Source organism: Plecotus auritus (genome assembly GCF_963455305.1).
Source record: "Plecotus auritus genome assembly, chromosome: 3".
Taxonomy (NCBI): Eukaryota; Metazoa; Chordata; class Mammalia; order Chiroptera; family Vespertilionidae; genus Plecotus; species Plecotus auritus.
Genome location: NC_137772.1, coordinates 31030334 through 31053045, shown reverse-complemented (window position 1 = coordinate 31053045; position 22712 = coordinate 31030334). Strand labels below are relative to the sequence as shown.

The 22712-nt window shown below is 40.6% G+C and overlaps 1 protein-coding gene across 2 annotated transcripts in view; it reads left to right on the top strand.

Annotated features, from left to right (window-relative positions):
- CUL4A (cullin 4A) overlaps positions 1–22712 on the top strand; it is a 67349-nt gene that overhangs the window by 24948 nt on the left and 19689 nt on the right. The window contains exons 1-9 of one of the 2 annotated variants that reach the window (XM_080662970.1): positions 218–1362; positions 2399–2466; positions 3747–3820; positions 6813–6975; positions 7539–7628; positions 9097–9179; positions 11325–11392; positions 13729–13847; positions 17814–18006. In XM_080662970.1, coding sequence (XP_080519096.1) covers positions 2464–2466; positions 3747–3820; positions 6813–6975; positions 7539–7628; positions 9097–9179; positions 11325–11392; positions 13729–13847; positions 17814–18006 — 793 coding nt within the window. In that variant the 5' untranslated portion in view covers positions 218–1362; positions 2399–2463. Of the gene's footprint in view, positions 1–217; positions 1363–2397; positions 2467–3746; positions 3821–6812; positions 6976–7538; positions 7629–9096; positions 9180–11324; positions 11393–13728; positions 13848–17813; positions 18007–22712 lie in introns of those variants that run through there. The other variant, XM_080662969.1, reaches the window with a different exon arrangement.

Below are 22712 nucleotides of genomic sequence, written 5' to 3'. Positions count from 1 at the left end.
TAGTAGACTGTATTGATTCTTCAACTAGAATTGGCTCTTCTCTGAAAAGATAAAAAGGATGGCTGTTGGAGAACCTGTCTGAAGAATAAACTGTTAACAAACTGTCAGCAGTAATCCTGAGAGTAATCATGTACAGCTTTGTGGCTACTGTTATAGCTTCAGGTCTGGAATTGGTTTTGATATTTAGAAGAGTAGAGCTCAATAGATGCCTCACCGTGTGGTATTAGCCTACCATTTCATACTTTTTCCACAGGAAATGGCAAAAGTTATTAAAGATGTATATTGATTTTACCCAGCCCTTTAAAGAAAAGTATATTTTGTTTAAGGAACCCCTCACATTGGGCTTTTCCAGGGGTCCTCAAACTTTTTAAACAGGGGGCCAGTTCACTGTCCCTCAGACCATTGGAGGGCCGGACTATAATTTTAAAAAAAAAACTATGAACAAATTCCTATGCGCACTTCAGGCCCGGGACGAGTTGGCTGCTAAGTAGGACAGGCAGTGGCCCCCGGCGGGCCGGATAAATGTCCTCGGCGGGCCGCATGTGGCCCGCAGGCTGCAGTTTGAGGATGCCTGGACTTTTCTATTCTAATGAAACGCTGCACCAGGTGGAACTGTGCCTTGCTTAGTTGCAGCACCTGAGCCAACCAGTGGTGTCAGATTGGCTGGTGTGGGTTTATCCCTGTGCAGCCTTGCAGACTGTGTGACTGACAGCCTATGGAGACCTGCCAGGGTGTCAACCACAGGGCAAGTGCCTCCTGTCCAGCACTGAGTGCCAGAGCTGCTGTGTCGCTGCCATGGTGGCACCTGTCTAAATGTGCTTGCAACTGATTCTTTGTGGTTTTTTGTGTGTTTTTTTTCAGGCTGTTCATTTTGAGCAATTATAAGAGAGTTCTTCCAAAATGACTTGTTAACCATTGAAATATTAGGTCATTGCTATAACTAACTATTTTTAATGTATTGGCAAAGCCTCAAGAGAAATTAAGATGTTTGGCTAGGACCACTGTGGTTGTGGTCAGCTACCCTTACTGGTGTGACAAGGATTCAGATATACCCCTCAGTCCATCCACTGCTCTCCAGATCACCTGTCCCCTTCCTAAAGTCCTGGCTGGTGTCCTGTCCTCTGCTGGCTACCCCTCCTGCTGTCAGACCTTCACCCGCTGAAGACTTCCAACGACTATCTGATTTTACATGTCACACCCTAGCTGGTGTCCTCACTACATGCTAAGAATTTTATGTGTAACCTCACAATAACTCTCAGGAGTATGTTCTCCACAGAGGCACTAAGGCCTAGGGAACTTCTTCATTTGTCCAGAGTCATAGAGCTGAGAAATGGTAGAGCTGGACTGATGCCCAGGAAACCTGTATCCTTCCACTTCAACAAGTTGTTTTTGTTCATCTGTACGAATATTAAATGAGCACAAGTATGAAAAGTGCTTTGTAGCCCTAACCAGTTTGGCTCAGTGGATAGAGCATCGGCCTGCGGACTCAAGGGTCCCAGGTTCGATTCTGGTCAAGGGCATGTACCTTGGTTGCAGGCACATACCCATTAGGGAGTGTGCAGGAGGCAGCTGATTGATGTTTCTCTCTCATCGATGTTTCTAACTCTCTATCCATCTCCCTTCCTCTCTGTAAAAAATCAATAATATATATACATATATATGTTAAAAGTGCTTTGTAAACCATCAAGCAGTGTGTAGACATTTATGACTCTTGGTCTTTGCAAAAACCTGTGAAGGCCGTGCTCAAGGCACTTAGCCATGATTTGCTCTAGGGACCAGCATTCAGGTTTCCACCCCTTTATGAATAGCATTTTGAGTGTTTCTTTAAAAACAGATTCTAAGAGTCAAGCTGAGAGTGGTTCCTACTTTGGTGTGTGAATGTGACTTGTCAGTTTTCATTGAGACTAGAGGTTAAAGTTAAACCTCAGCAATTTCCCTGCGGCTGCCAATCCCTCAGTGCTATTAATAATAGACCTGCTTCCTCACCACTGGGACAGTGTCTCCAGGAGCTCAGGTATAAGATTAGGTCAGGTTCTGCCCTTTGTGGGGTAGGGCCTTTGGTTCCGTCATGCAGGCCCAGGAAGCCTCTGACCTGGTGGTTGGTTTCAGCTGGCAGGGCTCAAGAGGAATATGGCAGTAAAGTGCTACCAGCAGGAAGGGAAACTGGAAAGGAGGGGCAGTGAAAAATGAAAAAGGGGGTACAGTCAGGAATAATTACAGCTATGTTATGAGATGTGGGAAGTAGAAAAACTGCGTTTATGGTTTTTGAACTTTTGCTCTTGTAGTATTCTAATTATTAACTGATATGTATGTAGTATTCTGTGGTGAAGAGAGCTGAAGTTAAAATTGCAATAAATTGCCCAAGATTTCTAAAGTTCTCCTTAGCAGGTCTGCACAGACTCATTAGATAGTGTTTTGTTTTTAAAGAAGATTAACACATGCTGGCAAGATCACTGCAGACAAATGGTAAGCATATTGACTTTTCTATTTATGCTAGTTTTATATATGGTGCATTCTCCCTGAAACTTCATCACTACTGCTTTTTATGTCAAATCTCGCTTCCTCTTTGGTCTTTGTCTGCCTGTGGTTTAGTTAGAAAGAGATTTTAGTAGCTGGGAGTATGTGTCCTCTTTTAATCCAGCTATCTTTGTTGTTGTTGTTGTTGTTCCTTTTTTTCTTTTTTTATCAAAGCACAGTCGCATCCATTTCCCCTCACCTACCTAAGGTAGATCGGCCAGAATGTGAGCTGAGATAGGAAAGTTCTGTTCAGGATTCTCTTTGGAGTCAAATGCTGCTCTCCAGCTCCAACATAGTTGGACAACAGAGGAGAGAAAATCGGAGAAGGTGAACTCTGCTCTTCCAGAATGGGGCTGGCTGCTAACTGGGCCTTCAACCCGACCTGACAGATGATAGCTCACAGTACTCATAATTCCTGAATCAGTCGATTAAGTTTTTCCTTAATCCCAGCTTATTATCGATAAGCCTGAATTCCAGAATTTTACTATAACTGAACATCTAAAATCTTAGACTTTGTTAGATGTATTGATTCTGATTTGATTTTATGTATATGTGTTTTTAGTGTGACCAGGCTGTTTATTATGTAAGTGAGAGAAAAGATGGTATCAATAGCTTTCCTAAGTAGGTTGAATTCTTTTGTTTCCTAAATGAAGTAAGTAGGGGATAATGAATGTGTGTCTGTTCTGGACCAGGCACCTGGTAGATGGTAGAAATAGATAAAAGTCTGTTGGAAAGGTTTTGCTTACGTGTGTAAACGAACCTCTACAATAGTCTGGTAAGTTCCGTGATGGGAGAATTAGAGGGTTACAGCATGCATGCTAGCATGGCAAAGGGAGCAGCTGCGTCCTCCTCGCTCTGCTTGCAGAGTACAGTCCAATACATACACTGGCCAAGAGCCTCATTCTAATGTAACAAGAACTAATTGTTTAGAAAGCTTAGAGCATCTCCCCAGTATAATGAGATTTATCACATAAGTTAGGAAATAACCAAATTTCAAAGGTATCCTTTAGGCTAAATGCTTTAAATCACTGCAATCAGATTTTCTGGATAAAGGAGATGAAAAACAAACATAGAGGGGAAAAATAAATCATAAGGGTCTTGGTGGAAAACATCTTTCATCAAGAAACAGTTATTAGATTTGAGGTACCTAGCACAGTGATAGTACAAATGGCCTAATCTTGAATATTTTGTTAGTAAGATACGTAAATAACTTCTTTTCTAATTTCCAGATCATGATCAGAAGTATTTTCCTGTTTTTGGATCGCACTTATGTACTTCAGAATTCCATGCTTCCTTCCATCTGGTGAGTGTTCTAGTCAGTAGAGCTGTATCTGCTGCTGTGACTGAAACCACATGTTTGACTTGTCTTCTGCTGGTTAATTTGGCATAGGTAGTCATCTGTCTGTGGTCCTTTATGTCAGCCCAAATCACTAGTGCACACATCTGGGCCCAGGTAGATGTGTCTCCATCACCAGTGAAAGTGATAGGGTGAAGATGGGGCAGGCCGACTTAGGGGAGCAAATTCTAGCACATCCCCCAGCTTGCACTGAATGTCCCAACAGAGGCATCAGGCAAGCACGGAAGCTGTGTGAAGCCACGTCTCTGTAACGGCTGTGGACTTTAGGATCTCTGGAGCCAGTGATCACATACAGCTCAGCTCTGCTGTGAGGGAGATGGACTCAGTTAACTCTCTTTGATGGCTGGAGTTTGACTTGGCATGGCTCTCTCCAGTGATCTGGTGAAACCGTGAGAAAGACTACAACTGCGGGCGAGGTTATCAGCCCTGAGACTCCCCCCTACCACACATACATATACCAAAACCTCCATCCTACCGACTATCCAAGTGCACAGGGGCCTCGTTTTATTCAGGATATTGAGGTCTATCATTTCAGTCTGTTCATCACACACCATCTTTCAAGGATGTTATAAATATTGTCCCTAGTTACTGACTTCCACAGCCTTTGCTAATGCATTTCACCTCTGTCCACCTGCCCTAAGTCTCCCCAGAGTTGCCTCCAAGAAGCCCTAATTGACATGAACAAAAGCCTGCCCTTAATCCCATCCTTGGGTTCTTCCTTTGTTGATGCAGAAATTCATTCTCCCATTGAGAAGTGATGTACTTTCTCATTACCTTTAAACCCGAGTTCTTTAAAAAAAATTGCTTTCTTTTCCAACTTCTCACCATCTTTTCACCCTAACTCTAAACAGTGTGGTTTCTCCTTTCACCACATGGAAACTGCTCTTGCCTTAGACATCAGTGATCTCCTGGTTACCAGATCCCATAGTCACTTTTTTTTCCTCTTTCTTTTATATAACCTGACATCTGTGTAGCTTTGGACACTCTATTGAAACTCTCCCCTTCCTTAATACCACTTTCCCCCTTTGTTCCTCTGACTCCTACACTTCTCATGCTAGATATCCACGCATGTCATAGTAAGGCAGACACTGCACAGAAAAGATAGCCTTTTTCAGAGAAATGATAAGGATAGTAAAACTGATAACAGCAAATTGCATAGCTTCTACTCTGTACAAAGCCCTGTTCTAAGTGCTTCAGTGTCTACTAATTCACTTAATCCTTAGAACAGCTCTGTAAAAAATGACTCTTATTATCTCCATGTTACATGTGGAGAAACTAAAACGCAGAGTTCCAATAACTTGCTGTACCTGGGTTGTCAGGTTTCCTAGCCTGAACTCTTAATTTATAAATGTAGTTTATAACATAGGCTATAAACGTTGCTTATAGCATAAAGTATACCATACCACTCAGAAAAACTGAGCATGATAGTACAGTACAAGAATCACGATGAAGGTGTGGGAGAAACTCACAGGGAAAGATAAGAGAGAAGCAGCAAGCCTTGGCCCAGTCTCTGCAGAATGAGCAGGAGTGGTTAGGTAGCTAAGATAGAAAGAGGCAGTAGAGAAGAGAAGTCCACTGTGATGACAGGACAGCAGCATGTCCAGAATGTTCAGTGTGTGAGAATCGGAGTGATGAAGCTGATGAGATACCCTGACCGGTGTTAGTGGGCTGCTCCTGAAGCCTTAAACTGAGATTTAGATTTTAGGAAGAAGATTCTAGCGGACAGATAACTTCCTATGCACTGGGTACCTGCCTGGCCCGATGTGAATTGTTTCACAGATGTGCAACAATTCACGAGATCGCCATTTAGTGTTAAGGAAGGACAGGCACAGAGAGGTTAAGTTCCTTGCCTCAGAGTCACAGCAGCATGGGGGTGGGGGAGGGCAGATTCAAGCCCATGTGACTGGCTTGAGCCCACATGCTGCCCACTGGGCTTTACTGCTCTGTCTTTGAAATTCATGGAAGACTGATCTGCAGCTCCTCCAGGGAACAGGAGAGGGCCATTGTGATTATGGAACACAGTGAGGGAGAAGAAGGTTCTCTAACACAGACAGAGCTCCCCAGAACCCACGCCCACCAGCATATGTAGTGCTTGTCGCTATTACCATTCACCATTAGTACCGCTGCTGCCACACCATCACCACCACTGCTCACTACTCACTACTCAGCACCATCACCACCACCACTACTCACCGTTAGTACTATCCACCACCACCACTGCCCCTGAGCTGCCCATTCAGGAGACCTGGCTGGGCTTAGGGATCTGAACTTTGGCCCCCTCTGTATTTGGTGCCTAGGGGATTTGGGGAGGTGTTTTGGCAAAGCATAGAGTCTGTTTGTTATTACATGGTTTTTGTGGATAGTAGCTGACAGCTGAATTTCCTCCTAAATTCCGCAGGCAGTGAGCTGAAGAAGTATGATGGACTCTTAAAGTCATATTTTAATATCAGTTCTCCCATTGAAAGGGCCAAATAAAGGAGAGAACCAAGTGCCAGGGAGGAACAGTTGGATGACAAGCTCTGTAGAGGGAACAGAAATGGAAAAGGGAAGGGCATGGAGGGGCTGATGAGGGCAGTGGAGCAGGGTAGGTTCCTAAAGCCTTGAGCATCATGCCTAGGAGGACTGGTGTGAATTGCGGGCTGAGGATAGCAGGTTTTTGCAAGATACTTTCAATGACATGCCTGACCTAGTAATGCCTCAACATTCCTCATGTAACAGTTGCCTGACCCCCTTCAGGAAAATATAACAGCCTTGATAAAGAAGGAAATACAAGGCACAGTTAGACTGGCCCAAAATGAAAATTAAAAATTCTTGACACCTGGATTTAGAGAATTAGCAAATGAACAGACTTGGAATGATATAATGTATCTAGAGCTTCACCTAAAATTTCTATAAAGTGAAACTAAAATATAGTTTACTTTTTTTATTGTTTGTTCAGGGATATGGGATTAGAACTATTTAGAAACCATATTATTAGTGATAAAATGGTTCAGAGTAAAACTATTGATGGAATTCTGCTATTGATTGAACAAGAAAGAAATGGTGAAGCTGTTGACCGAAGCTTATTGCGAAGTCTGCTGAGTATGCTTTCTGATCTTCAGGTAAATATCTTATTGTTCTAAATTTACCAATAACTTTTCATAGTGTACAAGAAAAAAATTGGATCCCTGCCTAACTACTTGCACCAAAATAAATAGACATATCAAAGATGAAATCTTTGCAAAAAATGAAATCATAGAAGTATTTGTTGAAAATATGGGAGCTTTTTTTTTAACCACTAGAAGGAGAATGACTCCAGCTAACACCACACCAAGAGCCACAATAGGAAAGATCCCTTACAACATGGACCCAATACTCCCTAGATAAAGGACAAGGGCATGGTGGCATTCCCAGAGGAGAGCAGTAAAAGTGGTCTAGGCTGCCCCCGTCAGCTGAGTAGAGGTCAGCCAGCCAGGAATCAGCTGACCCAAGGTCATCTAAGCAGAAGTCAGCTATGCCTCTGGGGTCAGCTACATAGGAGGCAGCTGACGTGGCCTGAGAGGCTTCAGTGAAGGAATTAATGCAGGTTACTGCGGCCTTGCTCCCTCAAAATTTGGGGTACATCAACACTTCAAAGGGTAGTTTTGTTTACTGTATTTGGTCAATAACTCTGTTCATTTCTTAGGTATATAAAGATTCATTTGAACTGAAATTTTTGGAAGAAACTAATTGTTTATATGCTGCAGAAGGCCAAAGGTTAATGCAAGAAAGAGAGGTGAGACGACAAAATGTTTCTGAATTGCCTTATTTCATTTTTATAGATGTGCATCTGAGTATAATTTCTAAATGTTTGTCTTTTCACACATGCAAACATTTTATTGAAAATTTTTTTAAATCTATAATCTAGCTGAAATCCCCAGTAATGAGCTTCATTCTTATTACAATAAGGATTTAATTTCTTTCCTGTAGAAACATTTTTGCCCTCCTCCCAAATAAAAAAAAAATTTTTAAAAAAAAGCCAGTAAGATAGCTTCTGAAGGAAGTATATAAAGGAACTCAAGTTGAAGCAAGAGGTAAATTTTATTATTTTTTTATCTTTTTTTTATTGATCTCAGAGAGGAAGGGAGAGGGAGAGATAGAATCATCAATAATGAGAAGCATCGATTGGCTGCCTCCTGCACGCCCCCTACTGGGGATGGAGCCCAAAACCCAGGCATGTGCCCTTGTCTGGAATCGAACCCGGGACCCTTCAGTCCACAGGCCGATGCTCTACCCACTGAGCAAAACCAGCCAGGGCAAGAGGTAAATTTTAAATATTAAATCTAACACATGAAAAAATTTTATCTATGTGAACCACATGAAAAAATTACCCCAAAAGAACATATGAAAGACATAGTGATATGAACCCAAAAAACTTGACAGCCAGTTTTGCAGTTGTTACAGCACAGTCCTGGAGGAAGCCACTGGGGACCGTCCACCCAAATGTTACTTGTTACTGTGCAGGATGAAACCGCCACTGGTTTCTTCATCCTAGTTTTAAAGAGGGAGTTTCGCATCAAATACCAGACCAGGCTGCTGCCACTAGATCAGAACCCCACAGACCTGTGTTGTGGGGCCTTTCTTGTGCTGTCATATGACAGCAGGGATACCCTATGTCCCTGGAAATGGTGTGCATTTTGAGATCTTCTGCAACCATGCTGTTTGGTGTCCCCAAATGACAACCAGTCTGTTGAATAGTTTTTGCTGACATCCTTTGTGTGTGGGCCGGGGGGGGGGGGGGGGGGGGGTTGGGGCATTAGGCTCTATAACAGATTTTTAGAAAATCTGACCCAGGTGCTTCTGCTTACCTGTTCATGGGGCCTCAGTGATGGGGGAGGGTACATATGACATCAGCCCCCAGGTGCTGCTGCTCACCTGTCTGTGGGTCCTTGGTAATGGAGGGCCCTGTGGCATCGACCACAGGACTGCACTGTGAATAGGGCACAACAATGCAGTGCTGCCTTAGCCCTGCTTCTAGAGGTTAAGTTTCATCTCCACAATTGAGTTTAAGGAAACTTCTGTGTATCCCACCCACCCTGCATACACTTCCCACTTTACCACCCCACCCCCATTAATCTGTGTTAATATTTGGCTTGAAATATTCTGCTTTTACATAAAAATTTTAAGGAAAACAATATTTCAGTTTCTTGGGTAAAATCAAGAATCTTTTTGTTACTGATGTATTTAAATATTTTGTTTGGAAGGTTCCAGAATATCTTAACCATGTAAGTAAACGTTTAGAGGAAGAAGGAGACCGAGTAATCACGTATTTAGACCACAGTACACAGTAAGTACTATTCATTTATTTAGTTTTCGCAATTCGATCATAGGTGAAACCTTTTCCTCGCTGGTTTTTTAATAATAGACCTGCTTGTTATTAAGCTTTGTAGCAAGATACTAACTGAGACTTTTATCCTTCCTTGACTTGACCTACTGGCAAGATCTGACACTACATAAACAAGCACTTAATTTATCTTACAAGTTCTTAGTAATCACAAATAATATAAAATGTGCTAAGAGCAAAAATACTCTCAGTACTGAATGAGTCTACAAAGATACCATTTACTAGTATATCTTTCTATCACAATGCAGTACCACTTAGTACCTACCAAGATGTCTGTAATACAAAAAGGCAAGCAGTCAAAAGCATTGGTTAGGGTGTGGAGAAATTAGAACCCTCATGCATAATTGGTAGGAATGTAAAATGGGGCAGCCACTGTGGAAAATGTTAAACAGTTACTATATGCTTCTCCAATACACCAGTTCTCCTAAATATATAGAGAAATGAAAACATGCATCCATACAAAACTTGTACACAAATGTCCAATGCAGCAGCATTTTGTTGTTGTTGTTTTGTTTTTAATATATTTTTATTGATTTCAGAGCAGGAGGGAGAGAGAGATAGAAACATCAATGATGAGAATCACTGATCAGCTGCCTCCTGCACACCTCCTACTGGGGATTGAGCCCGCAACCTAGGCATTTGCCCCTGGCCAGGAATTGAACTGTGACCTCCTGATTCAACCACTGAGCCACACCAGTTGGGCCAGCATTATTCATAATAGTAAAAAAGTGGAAACAACACATTGTTAACTGATGAATGGGTAAACATACAATGGAATATTATTCAGCATTAAAAAAAAGAATGGGAGTACTGACACATGCTACAACATGGATGAACCATAAAAATACTTTGCGAAGTGAAAGGAGCCAGACAAGTGTTGTGCGGTCTCATTTATAGGAAAGGTTCAGGATAAGGAAATCTGTAGAAATTACTGTCTGCCTCTGACTAGGAGACAGGGAGGGTGGATGGAGAGAATGGAAGTGCTGATGGGTATGAAGTTTCTTTTGGGATGATGATAATGTTCTAAAATTAGATCATAGTCATAGTTATATGATTCTGTAAATATATTAATAACGGTTGAACTGTACACTTTAAATGGATGGATTTTATGGCATATTTCCTCTCTGCCCTCCACCTCCCCTCACGTGGGTCACTGTTCCTTTTCCTGGAGACAGACTGGAAAAGGTGCTGACGACTCCCTGAACTCAACTCTCAGCTTCACCACTGCCTGGGCAGGTCACACCATCTCTGAACTCTTGTTTTCTCATCTGTGGGATGGAGGCCAGAATGTCTGATGTGCCTTTCTCTAGGATTCTATGAGGTTTAATTAAGATGATACATTGAAAAGTTCTTTATAAAATTAAGGTTTGGGAAGATGGCCATAATTATAAGCTCAGAATAAAAGATACTCTGATCTTTTTTTTTTTTTTTTTTAATGAACTATGGATAATGAACCCAAGAAGAATGATTGTGTCCCTATAATTATGGCAGTCCCACACGTGCTGAATTTCCAGATTTTCAAATATTCTGGTCTGTGTGACACACAACTTGAACTTCATGAAAGCGCTTCCTTAAGTTGGATTTTGATAAATGGTTATGGAAAAAAGCAGACAGAAGTGGGGACAGAGAGACATAGCTGTAACAGTAGAAGACAGGGTTTTATGCAACCTGGAGAAGTAATTGGGGTGGAAGAAGAGGGCAGACTCACAGCAGCAATTCAAGAAGTAATGTGCATAATAGAAAGCAAAACTTAAATTCAAAAAATGACTACAGCATGCGTACCAATTGCCAGCCAAGTGTGGGGCCCGCTTTTATTATAAGGCATGGCACGCTTGCCTGTCTGCTGGTGTCCCAGCATCTATTGGTCTATTTATGTTCTTAAGTAAATTGTCTTCAGAAATACTTCAGACTCTGTATTAATAGCAGTGGTAACTGTCCACATGTGAGCAGAATGCTTGTTCTGTGACCCTTTGGTTTCTGATTGGCTCCATAGAGTATCTGTGTAAACTGTAAACTCCCAGTCTTACAGTTAACCAGAGTCTCTCCTTTAACCTTATTTCTGACACATTCTCTTTTTGCCTGTTATAGAAAACCACTGATTGCTTGTGTGGAGAAACAGCTATTAGGAGAACATTTAACAGCAATTCTGCAGAAAGGTAAATTTTCCTAACTCTTGTATCAATTAAACCGAATGATACTCCTTAATGCATTAAGAAAGTAAGTGAAACATTATAAGTAGCAATGTAAGGACATTTGTTATTTATTATAAGATAATCTCTAAGAATCATTAAAAATAATGAACATATTAGCCCTGAGAAAATTAGTTAAGAAAATATTGAAAGGCATGTGGTAGAACTACAGCATATGCTGAAGTCAAATTAAATACTTTCCAGGTTGAAAGCTTCCTAGAGATTCCTCTAGACAACAGATAGTTTACAACCTGGTACTTGTGCAGTGCTCATAGTCCATTCTGCCACTGTATTGTACACTGACATACAGGTGATGCTCAGAATGCTGCTGCAGGTGTAGATGTACACCGTTGAACAGGTTGTTAGATTTTCATGGACTTCTTCCCATGCCCTTCGAGCACCTGAGTGTCAGATAAACTGCCAGATGTGTGGTCAGCGTAAGCCAGAGTATACTATTCTACCCTGATTATCCTGGAAAAATAAGCAAACAGAAAATAGAACACATTATATTGTTAATTTTACATTCCCCTTGTGATCCTAAAGCTTTGTTAAAGAGTAATTCAAATGTTGATGCTTTGCAGCAACAGTGAGACTATTTATAACACTCTAGTACTTATTGTTACTTTTTATAACTCTTAAGTATTTAATGTTACCATTTGAAAGTCATTTTGGAACTACAGAGTGTTTCAAGGTATTGAAAACCTTAAAGTTTAACTTTGGGGAGACCCTAAATAGCACCCAAATATATTCTGGTTTGGATTCTACTTTGCCAGATAGTCAAAGTGGGACTTCCAAGTGAAACCACAATATAATGCCAAAAGAAGAGAGAATTGCATTGTTGAGCATCCATTGTGCTTCGTGTAAATATCTTCTGGTCCTTGAACAACCCGGTGAAATCATTATCCCCATTTTACAAGTAAGAAAACTGAGGCTAACAGTAGCTTGAATATGGTGCCTTAAGTCACAGCTCCTAAATTGAGAGGCAGGTGCCAGTCTGGATGTCTTTCTACTTATACCTCACTGAAAACTATAAAGCTGGTATATTTGCTCATGAATGAGGCCTCAACTTAATTGTCTATGTAAAACAAATGCATTCAGAATTCATACTAGGTGTGTGTTGTTTAATGAGTCATCTTATAAGGAAAAAAAAAATGGATTCAAGTAAATAGTAGAAATTTGCATACATTGTTTCAAGAAAATGATGAATTATATATATATAGGAGCTTAATCTAAATTTAATTAGAGGCATTGAAAAAATAGCTGTAATTTTTGAATTCTTGAAGACATTATTTAGTGTTTCAGTAAAGTTATAAAGTTATTGAATTAGTAAACCAAATGTAATTTAGAGAAATAACAAATATTGGAGTCCTTACTAAGGATCTGTAATTTAATGCATCGTGTGCATCTGTAAACCACCTTCAGTGGGTGGGCATTGTGCCCATTTATAGAAGAATCTGAGACTTTGTGAAGTAACATGACTAGCTCGCTGCTTCTCTAACTTAGCTGCCTCGCCATTGTTATCATAAAGCAGATATTTAGGAAATCTGTGAAAGTTCTGATGGTGGTGTGGTTTTAGAAAATCTTCATAAAATCTAAATACCTAAAACAGGAAAGAGGAACTTTTAAAATGCTGTGTTTAATCAACAATAAATGGTTTTCTCTCACAGTGTATTATATATATATATATGGATAAAATTAATCATCTATAAGGTTACATTTGATAGCATATTCTTTGCTAATATACTTTTGGACTGATGATGGATTAAATAAGAAGGAACTTGGAATCATGAACCTCCCAGGTCCAATAGTTGGTGTGATCATTTTTCAGATTATTGCTACTTTAGTGAGTTAAAAAGGCTTTAGTGTAAGAGTGGGGAACATCTGGCCCACAGGTCCTATAAGGTCTGAGAAATTCTTTGGTCTGGCCCCCCCAAGGCATTATGGGTGAGTTAATTAAATGTTTGACCAAATATAGCAGGCTAATTTTTAAGTTGATAATTTTGTATGGGCTGCGAATGATGTTATAAATATCCAAATGGCCCTCAACAGAAAAAAAGTTCCCCACCCCTGCTTTAGTGACATGAAGAAATAAAGAATACATCCCCCAGCATGGTCAGAAAAATGAGATTCACTTAATAGGGTTTATCAGATACTGCACTAGAACAACTTGCCTGTGTAGAAATAAGCAGTATTCCCTAAATTTTTATATTATATGTTAACTTTTTTTGTGGTGCATACTAGTTTAAGTGTTATTCGCATTGACTTACTGATGTGATATGCTAACATTTACTGTGTGATCTCAGGACTTGATCACTTACTTGATGAGAACAGAGTGCCTGACCTCACTCAGATGTACCAGCTGTTTAGCCGAGTGAAGGGCGGGCAGCAGATCCTGCTGCAACACTGGAGCGAGTACATCAAGGTGTGTGGGGTTTGTCCTGATAGTAATACCAGCTGTGCTTTGTACAAGGGGTGGGTGGCCCATCTTGAGGATACTGCAATACCCTGGCAAAGTGAACTGGACTATTTGTAGGTACCTTTGTTTTTTCACAGCAGGTGATCAAATAAATAGTAGTCTTCCATTTCTTTCCAGGTCACTTGTGCAAACTTCTTTTAAAAATATCTTTTTATTGGTTTTTAGAGAGAGAGGAAGGGGGAGGGATAGAGAGATAGAAACATCAATGAGAGAAACATCATTGATTGGCTGCCTCCTGTACACCCTCCACCAGGGATCTAGCCTGAAACCTGGACATGTGCCCTGACTGAGAATCAACCAGTAACCTCTTGGTTCATGGGTTGACACTCAACCACTGAACCACTCTGACTGGGGCAGTGCAAACTTAAGATAACACCAACAGTGATAAACACCATCCTGGTATAAACATGACTTGAAAGGCTATTTGACTATTTGTCATCAGCATAAGTACATAAGTTTAATTCTACAGTAGTCATTTTTGTGAATCTGCTTTTTAAACATACCTTTGCACAGTGAGAACTATTGCACATTTTGATAGGCTGATGTGTGTGCTACTTTATTTCCTAGCAATCCAGGATTTATTATTTAAACATTACTTTCATGTTTCTGTAGCACACGTTTATGTACATGTATGGTTATAAAAAAGGCAACAGAAGGATTCCTTGTGGTATCTTGACCGTGGTGAAGGTTACACAGACCTGCACAGGTGATAAAGTCTAAAAAACTAAATCCATACAAAAGTTAGTTTCAGTTAAAACTGGGACAATCTGGATAAGATGGGTAGATTGTATCAATACTAACATCCTGGTTGTGATACTGCCCCATTGTTTTGCCAGATGTTATCATCGAGGAAAATAGACAATGTCCTATTTCTACTTCATGAGAATCTCTATCACAAGGAAAATTTCAGTGAGATAAAAAGATAAAGCTTCCATGCTGCTTTTTGGAATATCAGGCCTGGAGTTACTTATTATTTTACAGTAGAGGCCCGGTGCACAAAATTCATGCACGGGGCTGGGGTGGTGTCCCTCAGCCCAGCCTGCACCCTCTCCAGTCTGGGACCCCTCAAGGGATGTCCGACTGCCCGTTTAGGGATCGGGCCTAAACCGGCAGTCGGACATCCCCCTACTGGGATCGGGCCTAAACCGGCAGTCGGACATCCCTCTCACAATCCAGGACTGGTGACTCCCAACTGCTCACCTGCCTGCCTTCCTGAATGCCCCTAACCGCTTCTGCCTGCCAGCCTGATCACCCCCTAACCACTCCCCTGCCAGTCTGATTGATGCCTAACTGCTCCCCTGCCAATGTGTTTGCCCCTAACTGCCCTCCCCTGCAGGCCTGGCCCCCCCCCCCCCAACTGCTCTCCCCTGCAGGCCTGGTCCCCCCCAACTGCTCTCCCCTGCAGGCCCGGTCGCCCACAACTTCCCTTCTCTGCCGGCATGGTCACCCCTAACTGCCCTCCCCTGCAGGCTTGATCGCCCCCAACTGCCCTCCCTTGCAGGCCTGGTCCCTCCCAACTGCCCTCCCCTGCTGGCCATCTTGTGGTGGCCATCTTGTATCCACATGGGGGCAGCCATCTTTGACCACATGGGGGCAGCCATCTTGTGTGTTGGAGTGATGGTCAATCTGCATATTACTCTTTTATTAGATAGGATAGAGGCCTGGTGCATGGGTGGGGACCAGCTGGTTTGCCCTGAAGGGTGTCCCGGATCAGGGTGGGGGTTCCCTTGGAGTGTGGGGCAGCCTGGGCGAGGGGCCTGTGGTGGTTTGCAGGCCGGCCATGCCCCCTGGTGACCAAGCGGAGGCCCTGGTATCTGGGATTTATTTATCTTCTATAATTGAAACTTTGTAGCCTTGAGTGGAGCCAAGCCTCCTGCTTGCTCCGTAGCCACAGCCATTTTTCTTGGGATTTATATATCTTCTATAATTGAAACTTTGTAGCCAAGGCAGGCCAGGGCTGCGGAAGCTTGGCTTCCTCCATCACCGGGGGCAACTTGAGCCTCCTGCTCTCTCCAGCTCCGTGGCTGCCGCCATTTTTGTTGGAATTTATTTATCTTCTATAATTGAAACTTTGTAGCCTTAAGCAGAGGCCAGGGCAGGCGGAAAGCTTGGCTTCCTCCATTGCCAGGGAAACCCAAGCCTCCTGCTCTCTCCAGCTCTGTGGCCGCTTCCATATTTGTTGGGTTAATTTGCATACTCGCTCCTGATTGGCTGTGGGCGTGGCTTGTGGGTGTAGCATAGGTATGGTCAATTTGCATGTTACTCTTTTATTAGATAAAATGTTGAAAGCTTGTACACACATGCGCACCACCACCTCAAAATTCTATACAACGATAATTGAGCTAAAACTCATGACTGACTTAAGCTGGATTGGCAATAGAATTTTATTTTAAGGAAAGGCTAATGGAGATTTAGGATTTTGCCAACATGTAGTCCTCAGGAAACCTTTGCAAATTTTAGTTTGGGTAGTAAAAAATCAGTGATGTGACCACCGTTCCTGAGTGTCCATTAATGATAAGGACAAAATAGGAAGTTATATTCAGCACAGTGTGACGTTATTAAAATAAAGCTGATCCTGGCAGTGTGTGTACATTATTTTTAAATGCAGTCAGTACAAAGGGTAGAGTGAAATATAAGTCCCTCCCACCCCTGGTGGTCATAGTGTTCCTTTCTAGAAGGTATTTATGCTAATATATTTCTACCTTTTCGCCAATAGTCTGCCATGACCTGCACAAATGATGTTTAAGTGTATACTTAAGACCATTTTTTTTCCCTTTTTTTCTTAATCCTCAGCCAGGGACATGTTTAGAGAGAGAGAGAGAGAGAAAGAGAGAAACATCAATCGGTTGCTTTTGCTATGTGCCCTAACTGGGGATCAAAAGCACAACTCAGGTATGTGCCCTGATCAGGAATCCACCCAGCAACCTTTTGGTGCACAGGATGATACTCAACCAACTGAGCCACTATGCCTGGGCAAGACCAGTATTTCAAAAATATATATTACATTGATTAATTGTATTCAACACATCTTCAAACTGGTAGTTTATATCCTCAAACAGCTAACTATTATTGTCACACATAGAATTTTAGTAATGTTAATTTTAATATAGCATTTTTGAATTAAAAATACAAGCTAAAAACCATGCTGTTTATAGTTAGAAGTGAAGGAGAAAGAAAACTATAGCCAAGAACTCCAAATGGGTGTATTGATGGTAATTAATACATATTTGAGGAATTCATATGTAAAAAGTTCTTCAAAAAAACAATAGAAAATGTTCCAGGGATTTATAAATTCTTCCAAAAGCAGAATTGTAACACTCTTTGTGGTTTCAGTTACCTATAGTCACTTGTGTTCCAAAAAACATTAAATGGAAAATTTCAGAAATAAGCAATTCATAAGTATTGTGAGCCATTCTGAGTAGCATGGTGAAATCTCAACCTGTCCCACTTGGGATATGAGTCATCCCTTTGTTCAGCATATCCACCCAGTATATACTATCCACCCATTGGTCACTTAGTACACAGTGCTTGGGGTTTAGATAACCCTTATTTTACTTAATAATGGCCCAAAGTGCAAGAGTAGTATGTATAGGAAAAAACTCTGTGTGTGTGTGTGTGTGTGTGTGTGTGTGTGTGTTTGTTTGTGTGTGGGTGGGTGTACACACGTGTGTGTACGCACACATGTGCACAATATTTATATATGGTTTGGTGCTCTTCATGATTTCAGATATCTACTTGGATCTTGGAACGTGTTCCCCAAAGATAAGGGGGGAACTACAGTATTCAGTTAATTTTTAGAATGCAGGCTGAATTTATGAAATTTTTCCACTATCATGATTGTTTGATAGCAGGAGAAAATAATATGTGGTATCATAAATCTGTTGATGACTTGGTGTGTGTTTGTTTTTGTAGACTTTTGGGACAACGATTGTTATCAATCCTGAAAAAGATAAAGATATGGTGCAGGACCTGCTGGATTTTAAGGACAGAGTGGACCATGTGATAGAAGTATGCTTTCAGAGGAATGAGAAGTTCATCAACTTGATGAAGGAATCCTTTGAAACATTTATCAACAAGAGGCCAAATAAGCCCGCAGAACTGATCGGTAGAGAAACATGTTTCTGTACATTTTTTTAATATGCGAAAGTAAGGCATAACTCAAGCAAAATTTTTTCTCAAAATATTCAAGCTCCTGCCCTGGCTAGTGTGGCTCAGTTGGAGCATCATCCGGTACACTGAAGAGTGGCAGGTTCAATACCCGGTCAGAGCATATACCCAGGTTGTGGGTTCACTCCAAGAAGCAACCAATCAATGTTTCTCTCAAATTGATGTTCTCTCCCTCTCCCTGTCTAAAATCCTCGGATGAGAATTAAAAATACTTTTTTTAAAAAAACTCCTCGTGCTTGGGGAAGAGTTTTTATCACATCATATTAGGGGACACATTTTCAAAAAAACCATATATACACGTGTGTTATATATTTTTTTGTATATACACATACATATGTGTATGTATACAAGTACATGGTATTTCCATAGGGAGAATGTAGTAGTAAATCTGTAAAAAAAAAAAAAAAAAATGGTTTGTCTTCACAAAGAAAAAGGTCCTCTGCCCATTTTTTAATTGGATTGTTTGTCTTCCTTTTATTGAGTTGTATGAGTACTTTATATATTTTGGAAATTAACCCCTTATCAGATGTATCATTGGCAAATATGGTCTCCCATACAGTAGGTTTCCTTTTCATTTTGATGCTGGTTTCTTTTGCTGTGCAGAAGCTTTTTAGTTTGATGTAGTTCCATTTGTTGATTTTTTTCCTTTGTTCTCTTGCCCTAAGGATGTATCTGTGAAAATTCTGCTACATGAGATGTCTGATATTTTGCTGCCTATGTTTTTTTCTAGGATTTTTATGGTTTCACACTTATATTTAAGTCTTTTATCCATTTTGAGCTTATTCTTGTATATGGTGTAAGATGGTGATCTAGTTTCATTTTTTTGCATGTACCTGTCCCATTTTCCCAACACCATTAATTGAAGAGACTGTCTTTACTCCATTGTATAATCTTGCCTCCTTTGTCACATATTAATTGAGCATAATAGCTTGGGTCAATTTCTGGGGTCTTTGTTCTCTTCCATTGATCTATATGCCTGTCTTGTGTCAGTACCAAGCTGTTTTGAGTACAGTGGCTTTGTAGTATAATTTGATATCCAGTATTGTGATTCCCTCCAACTTTTTTCTTCTTAAGATTGCTGCGACTATTTGGGGTCTTTTTGGTTCCGTATGAATTTTTGGAGTATTTATTCTAGATCTGTGAAATTTGCCATTGGTATTTTAATAGGCACTGCATTGAATCTATAGATTGCTTTAGGTAGTATGTACATTTTAATGGTGGTTGAATTTTACCAACCCATGAACATGGTATATTTTTCCACTTGTTTATATCTTCTGTCTCTTTTTTCAACATCCTGTAGTTTTCTGACTACAGGTCTTTTACCTCCTTGGTTAAGTTTATTCCTAAGTATCTTAACTTTTTTGTTGCAGTGGTAAATGGAATTTTTTTTCTTTTTCTAAGAGATCATTATTGGTGTATAAAAGTGCCATTGATTTCTAGGTGTTAATTTTGTATCCTGCTACATTGCAGAATTAGTTTATTAAATCTAGTAATTTTTTTGGTGGAGTCTTTAGAGTTTTCTATGTACAATATCACGAAGATAAACAACCCAATTAAAAACTGGAGAACCCTAGCTGGTTTGGCTCAGCGGCTAGAGCGTTGCCTGCAGACTGAAGGGTCCCAGGTTTGATTCCAGTCAAGGGCACATGCCTGGGTTGTGGGCTTGATCCCCAGTAGGAGGCGTGCAGGAGGCAGCCAATCAATGATTCTTTCTTATCATTGATGTTTCTCTCTTTCTCTCCCTCTTCCTTCCTCTCTGAAATCAATAAAAATATATTTTAAAAAAATATTGGAGAGAAGACCTGAATAGACACTTCTCCAAAGAGGACTTACAAACGTCCAAGTGACATATGAAAAAAATGCTCAACCTCCCTAATTATAAGAGAGATGCAAATGAGAACAACAATGAGGTACCACCTTTCACCTGCCAGAATGGCTACCATCAATAAATCAACAAATAATAAATGCTGGCAAGGATGTGGAGGAAAAAGAAACTGTAGTTCACTGTTAGTGGGATTGTAGACTGGTACAACCACTATGGAAAACAGTGTAGAGTTCCCTCAAAAAATTGTAAGTGGAACTGCCATTTGACCCAATAATTCCACTTCTAGGAATATATCCAAAGAAGCCTGAAACCAATCAGAAAGAATATTCTGCAATCCTATGTTCATAGCAGCATTATTTATAATAGCTAAGATCTGGAAACATTCAAAGTACCCATCAGTAGATGAATGGTTAAAAAAGCTGTGGTACATTTATACAATGGAATATATGCAGCTGTAAGAAAGAAAGATCTCTTATCCTTTGAGACAGCATGGAGGGACCTGGAGAGTAATATGCTAAGTGAAATAAGCCAGTCAAAGAAAGACAAATATCACATGATCCCACTTATATGTGGAATCTAATGAACTTAATAAACTGATGAACAAAATAGATCCAGAGACATAGAAGCATGGAGCAGACTCAAGTATTTCAGAGGGAAGGAGGGGTCGGGCAGAAAGAGATTAACCAAAGAACTTATATGCATAACCCATGGACAGACAATAGTGCTGTGAAGGCTTGGGGAGGGGGCTGGAGAGGGCGGAGTAGGTAGATGGGGAAGGGGACATTTATAATACTTTCAATAATAAAGATAAGTTAGAAAAAGAAAAAAGGGACAATAAAGATTTAGCCTAGTTTGCATTTCCTGTTCTAACAGCCCCAGAACTATAGTTTATAGAAATAAACCTTGAACCTCTGACTTGATTACTTGTAATTTCTGCTCAGAAATTGGATTGAGGTTTGCTGTATATGATGCCTCTGTATTATGATGATACCTTTATCAATCTCCAGATAATATTTAACGTGAGATACTATTAGTCACTATCTTTGCATTCTCTGATTAGTATTAAAATAGGATAAAATTGGATGGGATCTCAAACATATTTTGAGATAAAACAGGTGTTTTTTTTTTAATATTAATGCACACTCTGTATATGAGTCCTCCTTTATCAGACATATGGTTGGCAAACATTTTTCCCAGTTTGTAGCTTGTGTTTTAATTCCTTAAAAGTATGTTTAAAAAGTAAATTTTTAAATTTTCATTTAGACAGTTTTATGTATATTTTATACTTTGTGCTCTTTCTCTGTTCTATTTAAGAAATCTTTACCTAACTTAAGGTCACTATGATTTTTTCCTATTATTTTTCTAGAATTTTTATATGAGTTTTATTTTTTATAGTTACAATCTGTGATCCATTTCAAATTAATGGTCAGTATGCTGTAAGGTAGCAATTCCACATGTGGTTGTCCATTTTTCCCAACACCATTTAATGAAGATTCTGTCCTTTCTCCAGTATTATATATTCATGGCTCCTTTGTCATAAATTGTCTGTATATGTGTGGGTTTATTTCTGTGCTCTCAATTCTATTCCATTGTCCTGTGTGTGTGTTTCTGTTCCAATACCATATTGTTTTGATTACTGTAGGTTTGTAGTATATTTTGAAATCAGGGAGCATGATACATCCCCTTTGTTGTTCTTCCTCAAGATTGCTTTGCTTTGGCTGTTCAGGATCTTTTGTGGTGGCATACTAATTTTAGTATTACTTGTTCTAGTTCTGTGAATATGCCATTGGAATTTTGATAGGGATTACACTGAACCTATAGATTGCTTTGGATAGTATTGACATTTTGAAAGTATTAATTCTTCCAATTCATAAGCATAGGCTATCTTTCCATTGTGTCCTCTCAGTTTCTTTTATCAGTGTCTGATAGTTTTTAGTGTACAGATCTTATACTGCCTTGTTCAGTTTATTTCTATACTTTGTATTTCTTTTTTGTATAATTGTAAATAGGGTTGTTTTCTTCATTTCTCTTTCTTAATAGTTTTAGTATATAGCCACGGATTTTTGTGTATTGATTTTGTGTCCTGTGACTGTACTGGATTAATTTATTCTAACTTTTCTTTGGTAGAATCTTGCAGTTTTTATATGGTATCATATTTGCCAGTAGTGACAATTTTCTTCCTTTTCTTTTGGATGCCTTTTATTTCTTTCTTCTTGCCTAATTGCTGTGGCAAAGACTTCCACTATTCTATATAATAAAAGCCTAATATGCAAATTGTCCCCTCAACTTGGAGTTCCACTGCTCGCTATTATGTGCGCTGACCACCAGGGGGTGGCACGGAACATGGCGGGTGTCAGCAATGCGGCGTTGGCAGCGGGTGGCAGTGGAGGTACTGCCAGCCCCGATGGGCCCCGAGGAGAGCGGGACTGTAGTGGGATGGTGGAGCAGGTGAGTGGGCAGCACCAGGCCAAGGTGGGTGCGAGTGGAGGCCCGATCACTGCACAGACAGCGACCAGTGGCAGTGGCAGGGGGCGGGGCTGCCTCCCTGCTCCCAGGTGCTGAGAGAGCCAGGTGGGGGGCCCGGGCTCGGCCCCAATCAATCACCCTGCAGACAGGATGGTGGAGTGGGTGAGGGGGTGGCACCAGGCCACCCCAACGGACCCCACCCATGCACAAATTCTTGCACCAGGCCTCTAGTTATCTATAATAATAAAAGCATAATATGCTAATTAGACCAGATGTCCTTCCTTCTGGACAAAGCTGCAGTGGACAGGGGCCGAGGCAGAAGTGGCAGAGGCCCCTGGCCACAGCGATGGCGG